We start from the raw sequence: 25,924 nt of genomic DNA on the forward strand, positions 1-25,924 counted from the left end.
TCCTAACAGCAACCCAATTAACAGCTTTTTACTAAGCAGCTGCTTTAGAGAACAGTGCAATGGGTAACAGCACAAATAAAGCTTTTACTAGGAGTAGCAATTCTATTGAACACTCATTGTCATGCAGTGATTAATATGGAAACTTGGTGATTGCAACAGCTGAGTTCTTCATTTCTGTCCATGACTTTAAGCTCTTCTGAAATCACATCTCAAGGTCTTTAGTGTTAGACCTTTGAACAAAAGCAGATGGGAAGATGCCTATCTTCCCATTGCATTGGCCTTCTAACCAGTCTTCATTCACTGGAAGATAAAATAGACGCCGCTTTTGCACGCCAGGGGTATACAGGAGCACAGTAACTTCCACATGCACACGAGCTCAGAACCAACCATTTAGTGAGAAACACTCAGCAGTGAAGGGGAAAGTAGGATCCACTGAGTGAGCAGCAGTTGCTGCAGGTGCTTAGCATCTTATAGTCACACCCATGCTCTCACCAGAGCTGGGAGTCCCCTCCCCTCCCCTCCCCTCCCCTCCCCTCCCCTCCCCTCCCCTCCCCTCCCCTCCCCTCCCCTCCCCTCCCCTCCCCTCCCCTCCCCTCCCCTCCCCTCCCCTCCCCTCCCCTCCCCTCCCCTCCCCTCCCCTCCCCTCCCCTCCCCTCCCCTCCCCTCCCCTCCCCTCCCCTCCCCTCCCCTCCCCTCCCCTCCCCTCCCCTGATGGAGCATGATTACCTTTGGATAAAACAAGTATCACATCTCCTGCCTGAAACTCCAGGTCTTCAGGTTGAGTGGCTTCATAATTGTACTGTGCTATAACTTGGGTTTGTCCCACCTCCTCTGGTGTTGCTTCCTGCAGTGACTCCTCTGGTTTGCTGTCCACTAAAAAACCCTCTCCCTAGGGCAGGAAATAACAGCTTTCAGCTTCTTTTCTTTTGTACCAGGGTAAGAGACTCAAGTTCTGCTTCTCTTCTTCACCCACTCTCTGCTCCTCTGCCTTTCAAGAGGTCACTGGCTTGCTTTGAAAGCCACAAGCCTGCACTTACAGTAGGGAAAGCAAATACCAGGAGTGGGCATCAGAAGTGGTTGCTACAGCTTGCTGTCACTGACCTCTGTGCTGTCACACCAGACTGTCAGACAGTTGTCCTTGCTTTGGCTCCAAGCCATCTCCAGGTTCTCTGTGCTCAGAGTCACCAGCGCTTGGCTCTCCACAGGCTTATACCTGGGTGTGCAGAGGACATGAGGTAAGGGTGGGGAGCCCTGAGAACGTGGCTGTTGCTCCATGCCACAGCCAGCACCTCACCTCAGCTGTGTGTGCTCAGGTTGGAGCTCCAGTTTCTTGCAAACCTTCTCCAGGAGCTCTGTGTAAGAGAAGTCTGGCTTGACTTGCAGGGCCACTGTGTATTTGTAGTGCACCTTGAGGATGTGAGGGCTGGTGATGGTGGATTCAGCCTCCTGCCAGTGGTAAGTTGGATATCAGAGCTTGTGGTTGAGGGTAGGGAGAGGGACAAGGATGTGGAAACAGCAGTTGTGTGAGTCAGAGCTGAGCTGTGAGGCATCAGCTGGCTGCTGGTCAGGGAGATATCTCCAGGCATGACCAGGCAGTACTGGCTTGATGATCTTAAAGTTCTCTTCCAACCAAAACCATTCCATGCTTCTAGCATGTGCAGCTCTTGGTACTTCCCTCAGGGTAGGTCAGCAGTTGGGTCACCCAAGCTGTGGTGACCAAATTCAAGGTTTGGCCATCCTGACCTCCTCATTTCTTGCTTTATTTTTGAGTTGAGACTATTGTGTTTTTCCACCTCTCTCCCCAGTGCTGACCCTGCCTAGGAGCACATGCCATTACAGCCAGGCTCTCTCCTATTTTTGCCCTTCTTCAGTGCTACAAGTCAACCAAGATGATAGTCATACAAGGGCTCTGCTGACAGTTCTGGGTCCACCAAAGACTGGCCCTGGAAGACAACTCCTATAAAAGCAGCCTTAGTCATCTGGCTGGATCCTGATGGCCCCTAGCCCTGTCATTCTGCTCCTGAATGGTGAAAACCTCAAACACTTGAGGGCTGTGGTGCTTGCCAGGCATGCCATCACCTTTCAACATGCCACAAATGCAGATCTGTAACACCAACAGGACCTTGGGGTCTGTGCTCACAGGATGTTACCTTTGCTGTGTCTCTCGGCTGTGTCACAGTAGCAGGAACATAGTCTGTGGAGGAAGAAAAGGGTGGCTTAGCAAGTGAGACAAGGTAAGCACTGCTGCTTTGTGCCTAAACACATCCAGATCTTCTGCAACCCTTCTCAGCACCCATCATTATCTGCAGCAACAGAACCAACCCTGGAGCCAGCAGTGGTCCTTTGAAAGGCTGCAGCAGCAGCTGCCACGGGTTTCATCCATAAGATTTAGGTAGAACCATCAAGCAGAGGCTTGGACTCTGACTTCCCTCTTACAGGGACAGGAGCTTTAGGAGTCAGAGGCCTTTCCTGGGTGGAGTTAAAAAGAAAAACCAAACCAAAAGCTGCTGCTGCTGAGCTCTGATCTTCCTAGGTCCTCACCAAAAGCAATTGCTGTCCTCTGTCAGGATTGTGAAGCTGAATTCAGATCTCCAGTCAGAGTAGTTTCATGCAGGCCTTCATTTTGTCACTGCTTGGGCACAACTGTACTTGTTATAGCAAGGGCTAGAGCTGCCTTGCAATATGCAGTCCCACTGCTATATTTGTAATGGCTTTTGGTGCCATAAAGATACTCTCTGAGGCTGTTTGGCCCCTGACCTGTTTGCCCCTTAACTCCCATGAGCCACAGCCACCATCTCCCTGAACTTTACCACTAGACTGCTTCTGCCTGGGACATGAGCCCTATGCTGGCATTAGCTGTATTTTGGTCCACTTTTCCCTCTGCCAGCTGCCTCAAGCCCATCACAAGGCTTGGCAATTGGTTGTCCATATATTCTGATTTTTTGCTAGGCTATCCATTGATATCCAGAACACACTGCAGCAGGTCAGCACTTGTGCAGTATGGTCTCTGCACAGTGGTATTTTCTATTGCAAATGGGCTTATCCTGCAGCAGTGTGGAGCTCAGCTCAGCTGCAGGCTCCTACCAAGCTCCAAGCACCATGAGATATGAGGATGGCACACAATGCTTCTTCCCCCCACAGGTGCTCCCTAGTTTCAAACCACAGTTTTGGATTGTGCACCTGAGAATTCCCAGGGAAGGAGGCAGCAGAGCCTTGTTTTGACTTCCCAGCATCCTAAACCAGTTGTGGAGGTGATATGGTGCCTTTGTGGGGTGATGGTACCCTGGTGGTACCATCCCTATTCCAGGCCTGGGACATGGCACTTTGGGTAGCATCAGCCATGAATCACCTTCCCAGGGCAACCACAGTGCCTTCGAAACCAGCCCAGTCACAGCAAGACTAAAATAGTCTCAGATGCCTTGCTCTAAGGAGAAGCTGGTAAGGAACCTTCTGCTCCAAGACTTGGACAAGCTGGGTCACTTGCCCCACTCCTGTCCCCAGGCCCTTTTTCCTACTAGTTGCTGAGCTAAGAGCACAAAAGGTCTTGGTGTACTCAGAGATCCAGGTGCTCTAGTTCACTCCTTCCAGAGCACTGCAGTTGCTGTCTCTGCCTCCTGCTTTAATCTCTCTCCATCCATGACCACAAGTATGCCCAGGACCAAGATGGAGAAGAGCTCTAGCCCTGGTGTCAAAGCCTAAGGGCACAACACTAAGGAAACCATCTCCAGCCTGCTGCCAGTGGTCTCTTCCCTAGCACACTCCTTTCCCTTCAGCTTCCTCTCACTGACCCGGTGCTGGCCTCCGTGGCTTCTCTGGAGTGGCAGAGCTGGGAGACTCTGGGATCTCTGCTTCAAGAGAGGCTTCTTCCTGTGCCAGAAGGGAAGAAGGTAGTGATGTCAATCCTCCCTTCCTAAGGGAGCTGGGATGCTGCTGCCTTGTGGAACCTCCCCTCCCGGTTTTCCCAAGGGCCGTTGGGTTTTGAGTTGGGGAGTGTCAACTTCACCGCTCCTGATGTCCCAGGCATTGCCAGCCACCATCTGGTGGGGCACACATGGCATCTGCACTGATTTTGCCAGGCTCTGACCTCATGTTGAATGACCACCAGGCAGAAGACCCAACCCCAGCATTACAAAGTGGAGGGATTTGCAGGTATGGGACCTGCTGGAAGGCCTGCAACATGTGGTGGGTGAATGTGTGGAGATTTGCCCTTCCCACGACACAGTCTGTCCTCCAGGGCCTCCTCACCTGAATATGCAGCTTGTTCTGGAGCTCCACGGGCTCGAGGAAGTTGCAGGGGACGATCCCTTTCTGTGGGGGAAGGAGACAACTGGGGATTTCTTGGCAAGGAGGCAACCCACTGCTGGAGGATGCAGCTGAGCTTGTCCACACCCTGCCCTGAACCCAGGAGAGTCCCTGAGGCTTGAAGGTTAGTTGCTGAAGGTTGGATAGGTTTTACCAAAACCTGTGGCCTGAGCCAAGGTGGACAGAAGGGTCTTAAGCCAGAAGTTTGCTTAGTTGCTGATGCGAGGCTTTGCCTTGCAAGTTCTCTGTAGAACCTTACAGTGTCCACCCCATCATCTGCCCTCTCCTGCCAAGCACAGCCCTGGTACCTTTCCATTGAACATCACTGTAGCCCAGTTGTCCTTCTCTTTCTTCAGGACAAAGACAATGTTTCCTGGCAGGACCTGCAGCTCTTCGGCAGTCTCAGGGATGAACTCGAACAGGACACGGTGTGGCTGCCCTTGCAGGGCCCTGGGGGCAGGGGCAGAGGACAGCTCAGGAAGGTGGGCAACGTGGTCAGTTTACTTTGTGGGGGGAACCCTCTACCTCCTTGTTTCTATCATCCATTCCCCTGAGTTTTGGGTGGTGGCTGAAAGCTCAGCTTCAGTGGTACATGATGAGGTTGGACCTGGCTGCTTGGTTGAGCAGCATTGTCTATGCTACATCCAACTTACCTGAGGATTTCTGGAGTCTTGGGCCTTGGGGGAGGACCAGAGGCCTGCCAACAAGAAAACAATGGAATCACCAGTAGGAGGATTTCACTTGCTTTGCAGGTGTGTCCTGCAGCCTTCTACCATGCCTGCCATCACCCCTACATGCTTCCTTCCTCCCTGGGCTGGTGTCAGGTCAGAGGATCTAAAGGGAGGGGTCTGCTGCTTTGCAGCTGGCTGTGATAAGTTTTCATCTCTCTGCCACCCAGATGCATAAAGCAACTGCCTTTTGTGCCATGAGGATTATCAGTGGTGTTGCTCCTTCTGAGGAGCAGTTTCCTCATTCTTCCCCCTCTAGTTGGTTTTCAGAGGCACAGGCCTGGCTTCACTCATGATTTTGATTTCAACTCACAGAGGGCTGAGATCCAGGGTTTGAGATCAGCTGGTTTAAACTAAGTTGTGTCCCCCTGTATCTTCCCATCACTCTTGTAAAATCCCCTCCTGCCATCGTTGTCCTTTATGGTCTCTCCTGCCAAAGTAATTTAAGGTTTCTGGTGGATTCAGGATCACTCTGAAGAAGCTACTAGAAACAATGAGCTCTTGCAGGAGGGTCTGAGACTGCACCCCATCAAAAGCTGTCAGTCCACAGCAATGGCAGGGCCAGAGGATGTACCACCAGGCCCCTACTTCCCTGTTCAAGGAACCAGCTTAACCTCAACCACAGTCATAGGTGTGGACTCCACTCTCCAGTGATGTAGAGAGCATCTGAGATGTGTGGGCAGCATCCACCTCCTCACCATGGCAGTAGCAGAAAGTTCACAGTGTTGATGCTGCTGTTAGCTTCCCACTGTAAGCTGGAGCTCTGAGCAAGATGGAGATGATACCCATCCCCACATCCTCCTGAACTTTTGGCAAGGATGCTGCTCACTGATGGTGCCTTACCGGTGGTTGGAGCGGAGCAAAGCCTGAAAAGTCATCCTTGTCCACCACAGATGCCACCACCTAGAGCCAAAGACAGACAGGCAGTGACTTGATTCATGTAGACCTCTCTTAGGCTTTTGATGTCTACCCTCATCCTGTGCTGTTGCCAAGCCAAGTTCTTCAGGATGCTTCAGGTTCAAGGGATTCACCTCTCAGCCATGGTAAGTTCTAAGCTCTTAGCCTCACTGTTACTGTAGTTGCAGCCATTATAGCCTCAAAGTTTCTCTTCATGTTTTAATGACAAATAGTGATGGGAGCCAAAGCATCCAGCTCCAGCTGACTGACACCTGAGCTGCTGCTTGGCTCTCAGTCATCTGATTCAGGTACTAGAAAATGTCCAGAGAAGGGCAAGAAAACTGCTGAAGGGTCTAGAGAACAAGCCTGATAAAGAGCAGCTGAGGGAACTGGGGTTGTTCTGCCTGGAGAAAAGGAGGTTGGATCCAGGTGAAAGTTGGTCTCTTCTCCCAAGTAACAAGTGATATGACAAGAGGCCTCAGGTTGTGCCGGGGGAGATTTAGGTTGGACATGAGGAACAATTTCTTCCCCAAAAGGGTTGTCAAGCCCTGAAATAGGCTGTCTGGAGTAGTAGTGGAGTCCTCATCCCTGGAGGGATTGAAAAGCCATGTAGATGTGGTGCTGAGGGACATGGTTTAGTGGTGACCTAACACTGCTGGGTTAAAAAAAAAAGCTTGCTCACTGATCTGAGCAGAAAAGTCCCTTTCAGATGGAGTAGGGGGAAAGCTGGAGGTCATTTGTGGGTGTCAGGTGTTGAATAACTTATGTTTCCCTCCCCAAAGAAATCTTGGCTAGAGTTGAAGCTCCAGTGGGACATTTCCAGCTCATTGATGACTGACTGTCCCTCATTGTCTTACTAAGGAGAGGAACTGAAAATAGGCCATGCTCTGCTGAAACATCCCTTTAGCTCCTCTATTCTTGCAGAGTCCCTATTCCCCGTGAAACCCTATGTTCCATTCCTCCACCCATGCCTGAAGAGATCCCAGAGGCATGGACCAGCTCCACATCTCTGGTTGCCCACGAGGTAGCAACTCATAGGGGTGGTGAGAGGGTGGTTAGCAGCTCTCCTCAGCCCACAGGCTTGGCCTGAATAAATAAGATCTTTCTTTCTTACCGTGGCCTTTCCCAAGTAGTCCTTCTTCTCCAGCTGAGCCACTTGCTTTTCATTTGGTCTAAACAGCTTCCCCACAGGAATGGCTACCAGCTCACAGACCTTCTGCTTCTGTAGTAGAGAGGAATCATAGTGCTCTTCAGAGGTGAGATCAGGGACTGCTTAATGTCCCCTTCCTTCTAACCCCTCTGGGATTAAGATTTTGTTCCATAAAGCCAAAATGCCACCTTGACAGCCCAACCCTGGCCCTGACATGGTTCATTCCATTCAACAATCAACTGCCTCACAAGTGACCCAAAGTTCTTCCCACCAACTCATGTGTCACTATGACACCCACATTTTATTCATCCCACCGCATTTTACTCCTGCTCTGCTAAAGATGCACCTACAAGGTGGTCTCTATCACTGAGATCATCTCCCTTCTCGATGTGGGGCTGCCATGAGCAAGCATGGCAACTGTAAGACCTGCTCTTCCATACCAGGATGGCTTCCATTGCCCTGTCAATCTTGTTGTGCTGGGGCTCGCTCTTCAAGTTCATGGCCAGTGTCAGGTGCTCCTCAGCTCTCTTCCAGTCCTCCATCGTGGCATACACCAGTGCGATGTTGTAGAGTATCTGCCAGAGGGATGGGAGCAAGGGAATGAACTCTGAGAACTCACTGGCAGGTGGGTGGTGGCACTGCACCACTTCTCTTGGTTGTTGCAAGGTACAAAGAGAGGTTGGCTGTCTTCTCCTTAGGTTTCTTGAGCTGGTGAACAGACCTTTGGGACCAAAACAACTGGTCAGGTCTTCCTTACCTCACAAGCAAAGAGCCTGTACCGCAAGCCCAGGATCTTGTAGTCGATGAGCTGGTTGCCTCGCAGCTGGGCCAGTGCTTCTTTAAAGTCTTCAATCGCCTTTTCATGGCTGGGGAGGAGAGGACAAGAGTGTCACCACCTCATGGTGCCAATCTGCCTGCCTCTAATTCTTTAAGCAAGCTTGTGTGAGTTTAGCTGGGTCTCTCCTATCTCCTTGCACTGGTTTCAGATACCTTATGAGGAGTGGAAATGCTCCAAGGCTGGTGTTCATCCAACCTTGCTGACCAACAGAAGCCTGGTTTACCTCAAAGGGTTGCAGTTTAGCCCCTGGGCTGCCAACCTGCCTGGGACCGTCCTCAGCTGCAGGCTGGCATCTCCACAAGGGGCAAGAATGAAACTTTAAACCTTTCCACTCACTTCTGCCTCCGGCAAAATACAGTCGCCCGCTGGAAATAAGCCACGGCCAGATGCTTGTCACAGCCAATGCTCCGGGTGAAAGCCTGCATGGAGGTAGGGAAGGGGTAAAAAAGAGGTAAAAAGGGAGGACTTTGAAAAATCTGAGGCTGAAGAGTGGTTTTATCTGTCCTGCTTTAGACAAGTGACCTAAGTTGGGCTGTCTCCCTGCAGTGCTGGGCACTGGGTGGTGGAACCTCTACCAGGCTTCTAATCTTTTTTGAGCTGGAACCATCTGCCACTGTTCACTCAGCATCTTAGTGCCTCCACAGCCACCTCTTGTAAAGAGAGAGGGAGAGCAGCAAGCTGACCTCATCTGATGCTTCACCTCTGATTTGATGATCTTGGAGGTCTTTTCCAACCAAAACAATTCTGTGGTTCACTGGCAAACAGGTTCAGCAGGAACAGCCCAGGAATGTCACATTTCATCCGAGCTTCAAAAGGCCCCAGATCCTTCCCCTGGTCACAACATGACCCTCAGTTCCTCCCTTCCCCACTGAGTCCATCTGTTTGGCAGGTATGCAAGCAGGAGTAGTGACCCCCAAGGGCTGTACCTTACCTCCTCTGCCTCAGCCAGGTTCCCCAGAACAAGGTGGACGCAGCCAATGTTAAAGCAGATTTTGGCAGGGGGGTTCTGAACAGCTGTGAAAGCTTCCAGGGCTGCCCTCCACTCCTTGCCGTCTGCTGCACACACCCCTTCTTGCCACAGCCGGATCGTCTCCACCAGGGACATGGTGTGGTGGGAGCAGGACCTGAGGTCCACAGCCGCGTCGCGGGGCTTGCCTCTCTCCTCGTTCTTCCTTGTGGTGTTGCGCAGCCTTTCTCTAGCTCCCTTCTGCCTGTACTACTTCTGCCCATGTCGCAAAGCTGGCAGGAAGTGGCCTCACTCAACGTCAGTGAAACGTGGCCCCGGAATGGGGAAGTGGGGCAGAGGCTGCGGTGGGTTTCCACGCTGAGAGGCTGTGCACACTGGGTCCTCTCTGGCAGCCACTCCTCACCTCTTATGGTTTTGCTTCTCTGGGCTTTTCATGAAAAGCCATGGATGTTGTTGGCTGGATGGTTGGCCAGGTCAAATTTAAGCTTGCCAAGCTTAATTTAGGGTTGCAAAGGGTGAGCACTGTAGCCAAGCTCCTTGTGGCCTCCAAAGTGTGGTCTTCAATGAAAACAGTTGCTCAATGGTTCCTGCAATCACCTCCTGCCAGCAGCTGTGCTGCTTGAGCAGGAAGGCATGGTACAGTCAAAGTCACAACCTTTTGTCCTGTCTATCTCCCACTGCACTGCCCCAGTGAGGAGCTACACTGCTGAGGGTACATGGAGTTGCTGAAGGATGGGGCTTCAGGGGCCAGTGACCGTATCACACTGAGCCCCAGCAGTGGTGGTAACTCGCCCTCAGCCCAACATCACTTTTGTTGAGGGCTTTTGTGGCCGGTGGAGCATAAATGGTTCTGGAGTGCTGCTGAGAGGACCCACAGAGGCAGTGATGGCAGGGGATCTGACCTGCTGACTCAGAAGGTTTGGAGCTGAGCATTCCACATGTGATCCTAAGTAGTTTTGGAAGTCTGTTTGACTGTGCCTCATGTACCAGTGATGTGATGCACAAGATGTGTCAGCAAGCCCTGTCCCTTGTGCACTTACTCATGCTTCCTCAGCAAATGACACAGCAGGAGGGAGACCATGGAGGAAACTTTGACTTCTGCTTGGGAAGAAGCCCGAGCTGCTGAAGAGCTTAGTTTTCAGTAAGAGTAGGACTGAGCACTCCTGAACCTTGTGCTCCACCCCTGAACCTTGTGCTCTGTTTGGTTCTCCAGTTGTAACCGTGCCCTTGGCATCCCCTTGCACCCAGATGGCTTCCAGGGCTTCCAACAGGAGCATGGAAGAGACTCTCTGACCTCCAGAACAGCAGAGGGAAATGAAGCCAGTCAAAGTGACACCAAAGGGTGGGAGCATGGTGAGCATGAAAACACCCCACTGAGCTGCCTTTTCTCATCCCTTTGAGGGAGGCTCCATCTCATGGGAATTGGTTCACCTTACTGTAGTATTCTATGGTCATTTTTAGCCATTTAATTATCTGAACAGGCACACTGGTGGGATCAGGATGATCCCAAAACTGGTACAAGGTGAGCTGGAGGGGGATGTGAGATCACCCCTAAGCCAAGTGTTGTTTTTTAACCCTGGCCTTTCACAGCAAGATGGGATCTGCCAACTGTAAGCATTGCAGGTGCTCAGAGCAGCTCATCTGCTTGGGTTTTTTAAGGTCACATTTAGGCAATTTCAAAGCTGTGATAAACAAACCCCTTCTAGTCAGTCAGTCTCTTGTTCCCCATTATCTTTCCAAGTTATTTAGTTGGCAAACTCTTTTCTTCTACAGTCAAGGCCAAGAGGAAGTGGGTAATGAAGATGGTGGCATTTCTCATGAGAGATTCATGGAGTCCAGCACAGATGCAGATTGCCAAGAGATGGGTAAGAAATAAGTAGGAATGCCCCAAATCCAGCAAAGGTGCAGCAGTCACTTTTCACTTTGCATAGCAGGGCTCATTCCCTAAATCACAGTCATAGAATGGGAGGGGTTGGAAGGGACCTCTGGAGATCAAGTCCAACCCTGCTGCCAAAGCAGGATCACCTATTGCAGGCCAACCAGGGAAGGAGACTGTACAAGCTCTCCAGACAGCCTGTTTCAGTGCTTCAGCACCCTCACAATAGAGAAGTTTCTCCTCCTGCTGAAGCGGAACTTTCTGGGTTCCAGTTTGCCTGCTGCTCCTTGTCCTATCACAGGACAACACTGAAAAGAGACTTGCCCCCACTTCTTGACACCCACCCTTCAGATATGTATCAACATTAATAAGATCTTCCCTCAGTCTTCCCTTATCCAGACTAAACAGCCCCAGGTCTCTCAGCCTTTACTCATCAGACAGAAGTTTCTGTCCCTTAATCATCCTCATAGCCCTAGGTGGTGGCAGGGAGCAAAGTAGGAGCCTGAAGGAACTCTTTGGCCAAGTGATGGATGACTTGGAGGCCAGGGCTTAGCTGGAGCTGTAGCCTGGGGCAGCAGGAGGCCAGCAGCTTCTCTTGGCTGTTACAAAAGCAGGATGTGACTGGTAAGGTACTTTTGCCACATGCTCTATACAAGTTGAAGCAGTGGTGGGAGGTTTGCAAGCCAAGCTCAGAAGCACTGAGCCTTCCTAGAGAGCTCTGCAAATGCTGGTCCTCTTCGAGTAGGTCCAGTCAGCATGTGAAGTATTTTTCAGTGAAGGCTTCCTTCTTGTAATAGGAAGGGAAATGTGGGTTGCAAAATTGAGGATTTTTTGGAATGTTTTTTCCTTCCCTGCCTATCATCTTTCTCTGACCTAGAAACCTGTTGTGCCATATTACTCAAAGGATTAGAACACCTCCTGTGCCTGGGCGTATGCTAATGTTTGCTCTTGTTGGAAACAAGTTGGGTTTGGGAGCTGAGGGTGGCCTCCACCAGCCCCAACTGCTACAAGACAGATTCTGTCTGGAGGTGATTCCCATGTGAAGCTCTCTCCATCCTACAGGCTGGTCCCATCCCCACAAGCTCCTGTGAACGCCATGATGGTGGATTTTGACTGTGCCTTGATCACCTGCTGTCCTCTGCCATGTGCCTGCTGGGATGCTTGTGGTATTTGTGTGGTCCATGAGACTGAACAAGGAAGGATTTGGAGGAAAGAAGCTAATTTGGTTTAAAACTAGATTTACTTTTCAGATTCATGTCACCCAGGTATCAGGAGAGATGCCCTCCTGCAGATCCCTGAATGCAGGTGTATCTATTGTGTAAATGGTTCTAAATACATCGTAGCCTGGCCAAGGGGAAGCTGCTGAACCTCTTAGGATGGCTCATCTGGTTGCCTCCATTTATCTAATGCCATCTAGAGGTAGCTGACCTGCTTCAACAGCAATTGTTTTGGAAAATACTTTTAATTTATCTGGCATTACAGCTTTTCATTGTAAAAACATAGAATCACAGAATGATTTTGGTTGGAAGAGACCTTTACAGTCATCAAGTCCAGCCACAAACCCAGCACTGCCAGGCCACTACTAAGTTATGTCTCTCAGCACCATATCTATATGACTTTGAAATCCCTCCAGGGATGGGGACTTCACCACTGCTCTGAACAGGCTTTGACAACCCTTCTGGGGAAGAATTTGTTCCTAATGTCCAAACTAAACCTCCCCTGGAGCAATCTGAGGACATTCCCTCTTGTCCTATCATTTGTTCCTTGGGAGAAGAGACCAACCCCCCACCTGGCTCCAACCTCCTTTCAGGGAGCTGTAGAAACCAATGTGGTGTCCCCTCAGCCTTTCTCCAGGCTGAACCACCCCAGTTCCTTCAGCCATTCCTCGTAGGATTTGGTTAATTTTATTAATTCTTGTTATTTTGAATATTCTTTAATACATTTAATCATTCAATGCATTTGTAAACAATACATTTATACAACAGGGTTACAAAGAGTAATTTATCAGTTATTTCTTTTTTAAATGAGGATTGATTGGAGTCTTAACCAGATTTGGATGAACAGAAAGACACAGAAAAGCCAAACAATCCCCAGGAGAGTTACAAGGACAGAGCCATCCCTACACATGCCCAGGAGGCCAAGGCGTGGTGGTATGCGTGGTTGAAACCTGGACCTTTTTCGTGGTCTTTGCATCAGGACCATGTCTTCCACCTTGCGTGCCCAGTGCCTCTGGTTGTTCTTCTGAAGAAGGTAAGTGAGAAAAAGCACCCTGGGAAGAAAGGTAGGGAAGGCACCAAGCAGTTGAGGGGTCACCACACTGGCTCTTGTCTGTGCTGAGGCCACGAAGGACATGGGCACCCTGGGTGAGTGAGCGGTGGCAGGTGACAGGGGTCTGCTGTCCTGTGGAGAGGTACCATTCTGCTTGTATCCACCACAAGTGGCAGCAGCAACTGTACAGGTCTTGAACTGTCCTGGGGAAACTAGGGGAGGAAGAGGTGGGATGGAGGTTAAAAAGGCTTCAGTGAAGTGGTCTTACTGACTCCTGAGTGAACACAGTGCATTGGGAATGCTTTGGTCAAAGCTCTCTGAAGGCACTAGTTCCACTTTTCCAAAGGGATGACTTGGGTCATCACAGAATCCCAGCATAGCAGAGGTTGGAAGGGACCTCTGGATCCTCAGAGGTCTGACCTGCCTGCTAAAGCAGGATCGCACAGAGCAGGTTGCCCAGGATTACAGCGTCCAGGTAGATGTGCAATCTCTGCAGGGAAGGAGACTCCACAACCTCTCTGTGCAGCCTGGGTCAGGGCTCCAGCACCCTCACAGCAAAGAAGCTTTTCCTGAAGTGAAATCTCTTGTGTTCTAGTTTGTAATGAAGTGCCTTTGGAGTGCCCCACACCTGGTTTCTGTAGACTCAGCCCTTCAGGAGTTCAAGCTGAGTGTGCGTGCCATTAGCGATGACGCAGGCACATGCAGTCACCCCACCCACAGGACAAGCCCAGCACTGTATCTGTGCTTCAGTCATTAAACCCAACAAATACATGTTTCATCTTGGAGCTGGGGCAGGCAGACAGACAAACCAAAAGCCCACTGTGAAATCAGGAGTGTTGCTCCACAACCACCCTGCATAGATCATTACCCTTCTCCTTCCTTTGTTCTTGAGAAAGCATCTAACATTTATGCCAGTTAATTAATTCTGGCATTAATGGTTGTGAGGATCCTGTTTTCTGGCTACAATTTTAGCGTAGGCAGAGACATCTCTAGTAGTCCTGGTTTGGAACATACTGTTCTTTAAATCATAGAATTGCTTTGGTTGGGAAAGACCTCTAAGAACATCAAGTCTAACTGTCAAACTAACACTGCCATGGCCACTAAACCAAGTTCCACAGTGCCATGCCCATGTTATTTCTTGAACACCTCCAGGGATGGTGACTCCGCCACCTCCTTGGGTAAATCACAGATCTTTCAGTTGGAGGAAGCTGTCCACCTGTCACTATTACTTACAGCTACAAATAAGAGCTAGAAAGCAAGAAAAATAATGTTTTAGGGCTTTGTTTTCCAGTGTTGTCCATCCTGGAGCAGCAGCCTGCTGAAAATGGTCAGTCCCATAGTTAACCTGAAGGCACTTCAGATACCAGGTAAATACTCAGCAACAATTTATTGTCTGGTCTTTGTTATTTTTACAAAAACAAAAAAGCAGGTATCAAAAAACAGCAAAGATTTCACAAGTTCCCCAACAGTTTTACACAAGTGAACTGCAGTAAAATGGTGAATGGAAAATATGTGTTTTAGTCCTGGCCCTAAACCATCAACAGTGACCTGAGGTCTGGGATGTGCTGGCCTTTTCCAATTCTTTGTGAGATACTCCTCTGTATTTTGGAACCTGATGTGCCCACTAGCTAACATGTTGTGGCTCAACCCAACAGCAATGTGAACTCTCTGGTGTCCCTTAAGACACTAGGAAACAAAATATGGGAGCTCTGCAAGGACCAAGAGAACACCAGTAAGTGTTTCTCACATTGCCCCAAGCAGCCTCTTCATTGTGCTTGACAAAATTAAACCTCTTTCAAGTTGCTGAGAGGGGATTTGCTGTGTGAAAGTTGCTTTTCCTTCATTTCAGGATCTTTGCTCCCACTGGCTTGGCTCCAGCATAAATGGACCTTTTAAGTTCTATCATCCCAACTGCACGATGGACAATTTCATGACCTCCCTGCTGCAGACCTGACTCATCATAAGGAACCTGAGCAGGCTGTGAGATGTGAGGGTAAGCTCTCGGGAATGATAATTGGGGTCAGAAAGTTTTTGCTTGCTGTCCTGTTCAAGGCTTTTCAAGGCAGTAGGTTCAGAGGTTCACCAAAGGAAGCATGGTCCCATTACCTATGTTAATAGCTGCCTCACTTCTCAAATATAGATCTTAGGGCAAAACACAGCTTGGCTAGCAGAAAGAATTAGGACATCGCCCTCAGTCCCTCAGCACTTACTTGGAAAGTCAGGTTGTAATCAGCCATAATTACACACAAATGCCAATCACCCTAAAGACAAAGCTGTGACTGTTGCTAGATGCTGTCACTGAAATGTTCACCAGTCCCAAATATTCCTGTTAGAAACAAAATTGCACCTTCATAATTTTCCAGAATTTAACCACAAAAACATAAGAAGAGATCACGATATGCATTACTGGTCAGGTATGAAAGCAGCAGCAAGAAGGCAAGCTGAGAGACAGGCACTGTCCACGGGGCAGCAACGGCATTTGGTGGTCTGGGGTTTGCACCAGCACTTCCCAGGCCCTGGAGGGCAGACAGCTGCTTGTTGCTGGATTTAAACCGTTTTCCTGGCAGTCAGAACACGCACGATGGACCCCACTCCTCCAGCAGCCAGCGCCTGGGAACAGAAACATGGGAATTACCCCAGGTCAGGGTAACTGCAAGCTGAAACCACTGACCAGAAAACCTTCCTGACTATGTTTCAGATGAGTATTTCCCTGCCTTTTACGTTGTAAATCACACAGAATCACAGGAAGCCAGGTTGGAAGGGACCCCAAGGATCATCTGGTCCAACCTTTCTAGGTGATAGTGTAGTTGAAATGAGCTGGCCCAGCACCCTGTCAAGCTGAGTCTTAGAACTGACCAATGTAGGGGAATCCACTGCTTCCCTTGGGAAATGATTCCAATGTCTGACTGTTCTCATGGAGAAACTTTTCTTCTGGAGTCAAATCAGAATCTTCCCAGCAGTAACTTGTTACCCATCAACCCCTTGTTTTTCCCATGGGGCTTCTTTTACAGAGGGAGTATCCATCCTCCTGGTGGCAACCCTTTATGTATTGGACCCTGGTAATAAGGTCTCCCCTAAGCTTCCTCTTTCCAAGGCTGAACAAACGCAGCGCTCTCAGCATTTCCTCCCATGGCAGGGGTACCAGTTTTCTGTACACTTTCCAGCCTGTCTGCACCTGGTTTGTACAGCAGAGACCAAAACTGCACTTAAACTCGGGGTGCCAGGGAACAAGGACCATGTTTGCTTTGAAGGCAGTTATTTAACAAGCTTTTATTTCTAAGCTGCAAATTTTGCTTCCCTCTGGGAAGGAAATTCTACTTCCATCCACATGAATCACTGGACTGAAGGGTTTTGTATCCCTCAATCTAACATAAACCCCAACTTTAGCTGCAGAATGTCTACTCAAGGAATCGGGAACAGGCACGAGAGCTGGCAGGACCTCTCAGAGCATGAGACGTGACATTTCAGTTTTACTAGGCTTGGTGAGCATGCCCCAGACCCAAGAACGCCCTCACACAAGAGCACACCCTGCAAACACACCTTCTCATGCCACTGCAGCAGCACAGCACTGCTGTTGTCAGAGGGGCTCTCAAAGCCTTTGTAGATGTACTTCATCAGCAGGTCAACCCCGTTCTTGTCCAGTGACTGCACTGCCTTCTCAATGTCGTTGGCTTTGAAGGAAATGAGGACCTTCAGGACAATGCTTTCTGCACGGTCCTGTCAAGAAATGAGGCAGGCAAAGACACACTCCCATGTAAGGTGCATCATTTGAGAACAATTTGAAAGGCTGGTTGAAAAGGGCAGGTTGTGCACAAAGCATGTGATAATAACATGTAACAGATAAACAGCATCTAAGAGTTGAATTGTGTTTGTTCTGGTCTAGGATTTTTTCCTCCCTCTTTGTGTTTGCAGCTCTCCACCCATCAACTTAGGTTACAGCTGAATAATAATTCTGAAACTCAAGGTCTGGCAAATTCCCAAATAATTCTACAAGCCAGCTCCCTTTTGTCACCAGAGCCTCTCTGTACCATTTAACAAGATACTAGGTTATGGTGGTGAAACATCGACTCGGGTGGCAAAGAAAGGTGGTAGATGCCCCATTGCTGGAACCATTCCAGGTCAGGTTGTTGGAGGCTCTGAGCAACCTGCTCTAGTTGCAGATGTCCCTTCTGACTGCAGTGGGGTTGGACTAGATGACCTTTTAAAGGTCCCTTCCAACCCAAACCAGTCTGATTCCATGATTCTATTCCGTGGAAATGCCACTACCCAGCCTGGAAGAGATGACAGCTTGAATCCACATGTTTTCAACATAGTCAGCATCTGTCCCAACATGCAAACTTGCAGCACTAATATTTTGCATTAATAACCATTTGCAAGTCTATCTCAATGTCAGTTCAGGCCCAGAAATGTGTGGGGCGTGATTACAGCGGCAATTAGCCATGTAATCAACAAAGCAGCTCTTCCTGCTCATCCATCACTGGGGGTGGATGAAAGAAAAAGGTCTCATATATGCTGGACTTCTGAATAGTTCCCTTATACAACTACTTCAAGTAGCTTCATTCCTTGGAAATTAAGGATGTTAAGTTTGTTCAGCTTAATATCACATAGCTACTTCGCTTAGCAGGACATCATGTGAAAAACTGGGAAGTAAAAACTTGGAAGTTCCATGAGACCAACTGAAAATGAGGCCAAACATTTGAGTTGTTCTGCCCTCTTCAATTCCAGTGTCTTCACAGTGTGTACATCAATATACATCTAATGGAAGCAAGTCATTGATTTGAGAACAAAGCTTTTAAGCCTTTCATACAGCACTTCCTGTAACAGAATCCCAGCATGGTGGGGTTTGGGGCTAAACAGTCCCAGGTCTCTCAGCCCTTCCTCCTCACAGAGATGCTCCAGAGTCCTCAGCATCTTTGTGGCCTCCACTGGGTTCCCTCCAGTAGTTCCCTGTCTCTCTTGAACTGGGAAGCCCATAACTGGACACAGTTACTCCAGATGCCTCACTGGGGCAGAGCAGAGGAAGAGAAGATCCACCTCCCTCAACCTGCTGCTGGCCACACTTCTTACAAACTGCTGGATCTCAAAACCCTGATAGAACCCTTGGGAAAGGTGAGTCTCCACAGGCAGCCTGGTAAACAGCACAAGAAACATGCCTGTGGGACTCTCAAGCAGGGAGAACGGACCTCTGCAGGCACTTGCCATCTGGGCAATTCCATGTCTTATCTGCCTGTTCCTCCTGCTACTGCAATCAGGAGCCATTCAAGGTTTAGTCTGCAGAGGTTCAGAAATACAGGCATGCAGCAGGCAGCCACATTGAGTCATAGGGGCAGTGCTTGCATACGCTGCTGAGGTTTTGAACAGCTCAGTTTTGATTGGATGCAATTAACCTCCAGTTCTTCCTTTTTTGTAGGTTCAGGCTCTGGCTGTGCTAGCAGCTTCCTTAGTCAGAGGTGACAACTTGTGGTTCCTTGGTTGTTCAGTGACAACTACGTCTATGTGCTGCCAGCTCTGGATCAGACACGGGCGCTTGGTGCTGCGCAGAGTTTCCCAAGGCACACAACACACCAGCAGCCCAGGTAGGAGAACACATAAAACCTGATCCAGCACCAATTTAAAGCACAGGTGACACCCAAGGCTGTGGTATTTTGAACAACATTGAATGACTGGAGTTCATGGATGTTTTGACATCAGGGAATACCCTAAAACCAGCTTCCCTGGGTTCCTCAAAGTGCACCTGGCAGGGTTGGTTGGGTTACAGAAACAAACCCAAATTTTTAAGGAGTGTCAGTGTTTTGTTCTAGCTCAAACCAGGAGGAGGAGTAAGCAATGAGAGAGTTCGTTCTTCACCTTCACTGCCTGGTTCTTTGTGTTGATAGGAGGGTTCTTCAGAGCCGCCTGTAGTGCAGCCATCATGTTCCCTGTGCCAGATGGTTAAGGACCAGATGCCAAGTATTTAGGAAGAAACGGAACCAGCTGCAGGGAAGTGAGACCTGTAGCTGGCTTGTGTATGACTGAAAATACCTAACGGTACTAACGGTGGCTGCAATGATTACCTCAACAGCCAACACAGACTACATTGTAACGTTGCAATCATCAGGCCATTAGAGGAAGGAGCAGCACTGAATAGAAGCTGCACACTTCCAGCATTGGAGCATACTTCTTAGGCTCCTCAGCGAACGAGGATCCAAGGAAAATAAATTATTCTCCACCGCGTCTCCAATTGGTAGCCCTCCAATACAGGGCTCAGGGACAGCGACTCAGCAGTGGCTGGTGGCAAGAGCCAGGCAGGGAAGCCGGCGGCTTTCTTCTACAGGAAAACCCCTTCCTCCATCCTGGTCGCCCCTCCCAGATACGGCAGCCCTGAGCCGCCGCCGCCGCCTCCTCTGCCGTGATGGGGAGGAAGTAGAGCTGCCTGCCTTCTGTCAGTCCCGGTCGCTTCCCCACTATCAGCCTTGTACCCTTCCTCCTGCCAGCCCCGGCCGCCTTTCCCCTCAGCCGCTTCCCGCCCTCCTGTCAGGCCAGGCCATGCCCATGCCCGTGCCGTGCCCGTTCCCTGCCCGCAGGGCGCCGCACCCGGCTCCCACAGCCGCCGCGCCCGCTCCTGACGAGACTCTTTCTCACCCGCAGGCAGAAGGATATTGCCGCAGGCATGAATCCACCTCGCCCTCATCGGGCCCCGCTTGCCCGTCGCCTCCGTCCTCCTCGTCCACAAACTTGTTCTCGTCGTACTCATCGACATCCACCCGGCGGAACCGCGCCGAGGACACCGTGTGCTTCGCCATGGCCGCCCCGCTCGCGCCTGCCGCGGACACGCGCGCACGGCAGGCGCGCCCCGGGAAAGGGCGGCGGCCCCGGAGGCTAGCTGCCATTGGTGGGCCGCGAGGTGCGTCACGGGCCGGGGGCGGGAGCACTGCTGCGGGCGAGCCCGTTAACGCCTTACCAGGTTGGGCGGCTGCTTGCGAGCGTCCCTGGCGGGGTGGTGGTGGTGGTGTGCGTGTCTTGCTTTTCGGTGCCTTCGGGTGGCTTTCTTGCCGTGATTTTTGGTGCTGTTTGTTGTGAGGCTTGGGGGTTTGGTGTGGGGTTTGGTGGTGTGCGGCGAGTCTGTCTGGCCCGTGTGTGCCTGGTGGGTTTTGGTGTGGGGTCTGTGGTGGTGGTTGGGGGTTTGTGGTGTGGTTGTGGTGGGGTCTGAGGGTTTGTGGTGTGGTTTGATGGTGTGCAGTGAGTCTTTGTGGTGGGGTTTGATGGTGTGCAGCGAGTCTGTCTGGTGGTGTGTGGTGGTCTGTCTGGCCCCCGGCCAGCTTCACCTGACAGCGTGCAGCCCCATCTGTGGCTGTGCAGCCTCACCGCATGCAGTCTGCGTGCCCGTGTCCACCTTCATTTCTCAGTGTCCAGCTTCTCCTACCAGCTATTTCTGTGGAACCACTGACAAGCCACGATGCCATGCTTCAACTCTGGCCTATTTTTCAGACGGGTATGAACAAGGCAGGACCCTGCCTACCCCTCCCAGGTTTTTCCATGGGCACAAAGTGCTCACATATCATGCATAACAGTGTAAATACAACATGGTTAATAACCACAGTTATTAGCCCCATGGTTAATAACTACAGTTTGATCCTGAATTTAGAGCATTGAGCACCACTTTATTGCTACTAGATTGTAATGGGAAAAAAAAAAGACATTATAACATTGGTTCTATGCAATTTTGGGCAAATTAAGTAACAAAGAATCACAGGATCATTTTATTGCTAAAAAACCTCAAGATCATCAACTCCAACCATGAACTCAATACCACTGTGCCAAATATGCCATGTCTACACATTCTTTGAAACCCTCCAGGGATGGTGATTCTACCACCTCCGTGTGCAGCCTGGTCCAGGCCTTGACCACTCTTTCAGTAAAGAAATATTTTCTCATATCTAATCTAAACTTACCCTAGTGCAACGTGAGGTCATTTCCTATCCTTCTGTCACTTCTTAGTAGGGAGAAGAGAGCAACGCACACCTCACTACAACCCCCTTTCAGCTTAGAAAGCTTCTTGTGAACATATTAGGTAACATTTTTGTGATAGGACATGAGGAAGTGGCCTCAGATTGCACTAGGAGAGGTTTAGGTTGGGCATCAGGAACAATTTCTTTCCCAAAAGGTTTGTTAAGGCCTGGAACAGGCTGCCTAGAGCAGTAATGGAATCTCCATTCCTGGAGAGATTTAAAAACTTTCCCCAGCTGAGGTGTGAAGGGTATTTAAGGTCATGATGAGAACCAAGCTACTACCTTTTTTTTTTTTCATTACTCAGGTACATAACATTTGTGATCACAAAAATGGTGAAAAAGTAGTAGAAGCACTGATGTTACAAAGCAAACCAGTGTGTTTATACACAACTGACAGCACCTGGGAAGGAGCTCCTGTTTGCTGTTAAACGTTCTTTAGTTGCCCCGTTCTTGAAGACCTTTCGTATAGTAACAAATATATTTAGGGCCACCAGAAACGATCAGAGAGCTGAAACAGCTTTGCTATGAGGGCAGGCTGAGAGACTTGGGGTTGTTCAGCCATCTTTTTACAATAATGGCGGTAAACACTGGCCCTGGTTGCCCAGAGAGGTACTAGATGCCTTATGCTGGGAGCCCTGTCAGGTTGGAAAAGGCTGTGAGCAGCCTGCTCTAGTTGCAGATGTCCCTTCTGTCTGGAGGGAGATTGGACTATGTGACCTTTAAAGGTCCCTTCCAACGCAAAGCAGTCTCTGGTTCTATGTTGAATCATAAAGTGAACACAAAGCTTTAAATGGTGTAGCTCTCCTATTAGGTATTTCTTACTCATCAGAAAATTACAGAGCCCTGTGAGGTTCCTCTTAATGGAAGGCAACAGCCCCACAAAACAAAACAAAACAAGAACAAAACCAAAACCACTAAAAAACATATACACACATATGTATATATAAATCCCTCTATTATTAAGGAAATAGCTGGTGGCAAAACCTTATTCATGTATTAGCATTAACTGCTGAACCATCTTCTTGATAGAGGAGGAATTTAGGGTAAGTTACATGTTCCACCACAGCTGTCTCAGCTGAGAGGCTACAGTCCACTTGTAGCTGTGGTTGCAGCTTGTGAACTGTTTGTATTTTACTGATAGAAATTGGCTACAGGCCAACAAATAAATTAATCACAGGAGGTAATTGGGAGATACTGAGATTTTGGTTTTACTACCAGGGGTTTAGGTTTCAAAGGTGTGGGACTAAACCAAAAGCATTTTATGTTCATAATCAGATATTTGAGACCCACAGTTACTCTCTGGGCTAACTTTGGTAGGAGGTGACTTTATTGGTGCCAGGGGGTTTGCCATCTGTGTAAAACAGAGGTCTTACAGCCTCAAAGCAGTTCAGTTTGGAGCACCTTCAGAGCAGGGATCTGCCACTTGGAAACATAGAATTGAAAACATTCCAATCATTTTGGTTGTAAAGTACCTTTAAGGTCATAGAGTCATTTCAGAATTACAAGTTTCATTCATTTATTTCTTTGGCATTCTTAAATGCCTTATGATATTTTTAGGTTTGGGGTAGAGATGTTCCCTCTGAAAGGGGAAAAACATGCCTGGGTAATGCACCAAGTGGCTTTGAGATGTGGGAGGTAGTGGACTGCCTTTTGTCCCTTGGAAAGGCTGATGGGAGGCCAGGCTAGGAGAAGAAAAGACCTTTAAGTTCTGCCATGCAGCAGGCTTTCCCTGCATCCCTTGTGGAAAGGCTTCTCTAAAATACAGTTTTGTTCCTGTGAAGTCATTCATTTGATGCAGATTTTGTTGATCTGCTGAAGTTCTTGATGGTGGAGTTGGGTGAGAAAGGATTGGCCCTGGGATGCCATACACAAAATTGCAGAGGAGGTAAGGCCGTGTCCCCTCCGGCAGCCTCTGCAGGGTCACCTGAGGCCACAGGCTGGAGAGGCTCCACAGAGCTTCACAGTTCCATGTGGCCGTGGGGAAACTGTCCTCAGTGTGATAAAGCTGGGAGAAGAAGATGCAGAGCTTGATTTCTGGGTACTTCAGCAGGAAGTTGTAGATTTTACTTATGCAGCAGTGGAAAGCCTCGTTACAAGGAGAGTAATTAGAATAGAGGACAATGCAGCCCCGGTTTTCATAGGCACCCGTGACTGCATCCAGATAACCACCCGCCTCAAACAGCATAGATTCAGGGTGGCTGCCTTGGGCAGTACAGTTTGTAGCGTGGCCTTTTTGGACTAATTTGCCTGAAAAATTCCTTAGCTCATAGAAGAGAAGGTGTTTGGTCTGGAGAGCTGCTCTTGATCTGTAGGGGAAGCCAAAGATCCTGCGAAATTCTGCATAAGGAACTCTGGCCTCCTCACCAGTCCGTATGTGGTAGGGACACTTAGCACAGATATGGTTCTGTCTCTGCCAATAGTAGGGCTTTACCACAGTCCCCTGGCTTGTCAGGTATTCTTGGAAAACTCTTTCCTCCTGTGCATTCATGTCCTGTTGAAAACTCTTCATGTTTATGTGCTTCCTAGCTGACAATCCTGAATGATAAAGGAAAGGAATATTTTAGTTCAGCAATTCAACTTGCATTGCACTTAAGCTGCAAAAATAATAGGGAATAGTCCCTTCAGAATGACACATGTAGTGACATACAACTCCCTGAAAGGAGGCTGTGGTGAGATGGGGGTCAGCCTCTTCTCCCAGGTAATAAGCAATAGGGCAAGAGGAAACAGCCTTAAATCATGCCACAGGAAGTTTCAATTGGAAATTAGGAACAATTTCTTCCCCAAAAGGGTCATCAAGCCCTGGAACAGGCTGCCCAGAGCAATGGTGGAGTCCTCATCACTGGAAGCATTCAAAAACACATAGACATTGCACTTTGGGACATAGTGGTGTCAGATTGATGGTTAGACTTGATAATCTTAAGAGTTCTTTTCCAGCCTCAATCATTCTATGATTATATCAGCATACTGAAACATGATCAATAACACAAAGAACAAAGCTCTGTTGCAGCCTGGGAGCAGTTTTAGTTTTCACAAAGTAGCCTTTTTTGAAGGCTAAAAATATGATCAAAAAGCATTTCTTAGGGTTCTGCCCTCATACCCTAGACAGGAGAAACAGCATCATAAACCCAGCTGTCTTTCAGGACTTGGTTAGCAGATGAGCCGCATGTAATCTGGCCAAACATCAACAAAACAAAAGGCATAATCACCCTCAAAACAACAACAAAAAAGGTAGAATTACCATCTCAGCAGCTCCAGCTCTGGAGGGTAGCAATTTCTCTAGCTTTTTAGGATTGGTTCAGAGATGCCAGTTCTTTGATACTGGAAGCTTTATTTTTGGAGTAATATGAAAGAAGAACTGTTGCTTCCACAGTTCTGGAAGCTGAGCTGTAGAAGGACCTTTCCTCAGCACAGTAACTTTGCTCCAGTTGCACTGCTGAAGGCAGGCAGGCTTCTTTTGGTGTTTACAGGTGCCAAGTGCTAGGAGACCAGAATCCAAACAAGATTTTCTTTGTACAGCCAGCCACCGGTGGCAGTTACGCTGCTGTTCTTTGCCTGTCAATATTTGTTTCCTATCCCCAGTGATTAAGTATCCTTTGTTTCTTTAGTGCTGTTCTGATACAAGGTTTTTATAACTAAAAGATGGATGTTGTTCTAACAAGCATGTTACTGAATTTCTTTGCAGTCAGTTGCTATTTCTGTGCATATCTGCTTGTGGTGCCAGCTGGGCAGAAAGCTCCTCTTGTGCTTCTGCCCTCGTATGCAGGCATTGAAGCTAGCCCTTCCTTAACAGGTTTGTCTGTCCTTCATTGAGGCTGTAATTCAGCCTGAGAGGTGGTCTGGAGGGTCCATATGAACAGGAGGGAAAACTTCTTTGCTTTGAGAGTTCTGGAGCAGGCTGCCCAGAGAGGTTGTGGAGTCTCTCTGCGCAGAGATTCCATACCTGCCTGGACATTGTGATCCTGGGCAGCCTGCTGTGAGTGACCCTGGTTTAGCAGAGGGAATGGACTGGATGATCTCCAGAGGTCCCTTCCAGCTCCTACCAGGTTGTGATTCTGTGTCCAATTTCATGGCTAAACTAAATCATGCCTGCTTGGCTTGGGCAGGATCCCATCTGACTGCAAATATAAGTTTTGAGTAGATTAACAACTTTTGATTTGAGCAGATAATTGCTTTTCTTCACTGCTGCTCTAATTGAGGCACTGATCATCCCTGGATCTGATTTGATTCCATTACTACTTTTTCTGACCATGTGCAGCTTTTCTGCCTGCATATATTATTACAGCTTGACTCTGCATTCTATGGTATTTTGCCCTCTGTCAGTGTTTCATTCTTCTTCTTAAATTGCTAATTTGATTCATTTGCTTTGTTTTCCACTCCTGACTCTATGCCAATTTCCATGTATTTTCCTGTGTTGGAGCGCTTTCCTGAGTCAGGCTATTGTGCTGTTCTCATTCGGATCACATCTAAAGATCGACTTCCTGGCATCGAGAATGCCCCATTTGTAATTTTTGATGTTGCTGTGTGGGTTTGATGTTCACTTTTACTCTGTACTGTACAGTGCAGCGTCACTGTAGCAGCGGGTTGTCTCAGGAGATGAAAAATGCCTTTGCTACCTGGCATCAAAAAGAAGAGGTCTGAAGAAGGGAGTGCTGGATGTTATGAGTTATCGCCACCACACTAGTTCTCCTGTAAGGTGCCAGCATCATTACAGACAATTTACAAAGCTGCAAATAAGGAGCCAGGTTCCGGCTCCGTCACTGCTGATGCTTGTGCAGAGCTCCAATGGCCGCATGATGGCAATGTTGGTCACCGGGGATAAATCTCACTTTATCCTCGAAGGAAGCACCGGCTTGAACTCCGTTTCAGTGTCTTTAAAAGGATGCTACTAGATGCACTTAAAATTTTATATG

General features: G+C 48.9%; 3 protein-coding genes across 3 annotated transcripts; all 3 read right to left on the reverse strand.

Moving 5' to 3' along the window:
• Positions 1–182: 182 nt before the first annotated feature.
• Positions 183–9,109, reverse strand: NCF2 (neutrophil cytosolic factor 2). Its single transcript, XM_054165649.1, has 16 exons — positions 8,837–9,109; positions 8,438–8,528; positions 8,252–8,380; positions 7,835–7,943; positions 7,518–7,652; positions 7,042–7,149; positions 5,874–5,933; positions 4,956–4,999; positions 4,611–4,752; positions 4,246–4,308; positions 3,789–3,867; positions 2,151–2,194; positions 1,295–1,446; positions 1,102–1,213; positions 727–889; positions 183–300 (listed from the first exon to the last, which is right to left on the reverse strand). Exons 1-16 carry the CDS (start codon positions 9,018–9,020, stop codon positions 203–205), a joined length of 1,713 nt encoding a protein of 570 aa, XP_054021624.1. The 5' UTR covers positions 9,021–9,109; the 3' UTR covers positions 183–202.
• A 5,811-nt stretch (positions 9,110–14,920) lies between these two features.
• ARPC5 (actin related protein 2/3 complex subunit 5) lies at positions 14,921–19,859 on the reverse strand. Its single transcript, XM_054165648.1, has 4 exons — positions 19,665–19,859; positions 18,874–18,945; positions 16,567–16,743; positions 14,921–15,636 (listed from the first exon to the last, which is right to left on the reverse strand). Exons 1-4 carry the CDS (start codon positions 19,806–19,808, stop codon positions 15,574–15,576), a joined length of 456 nt encoding a protein of 151 aa, XP_054021623.1. The 5' UTR covers positions 19,809–19,859; the 3' UTR covers positions 14,921–15,573.
• A 2,671-nt stretch (positions 19,860–22,530) lies between these two features.
• APOBEC4 (apolipoprotein B mRNA editing enzyme catalytic polypeptide like 4) lies at positions 22,531–23,502 on the reverse strand. Its single transcript, XM_054165646.1, has one exon. The coding sequence runs from the start codon at positions 23,500–23,502 to the stop codon at positions 22,531–22,533; it is 972 nt and encodes a 323-aa protein (XP_054021621.1).
• Between the last annotated feature and the right edge of the window lie 2,422 nt (positions 23,503–25,924).

Source organism: Dryobates pubescens, chromosome 11, assembly GCF_014839835.1.
Source record: "Dryobates pubescens isolate bDryPub1 chromosome 11, bDryPub1.pri, whole genome shotgun sequence".
NCBI lineage: Eukaryota > Metazoa > Chordata > Aves > Piciformes > Picidae > Dryobates > Dryobates pubescens.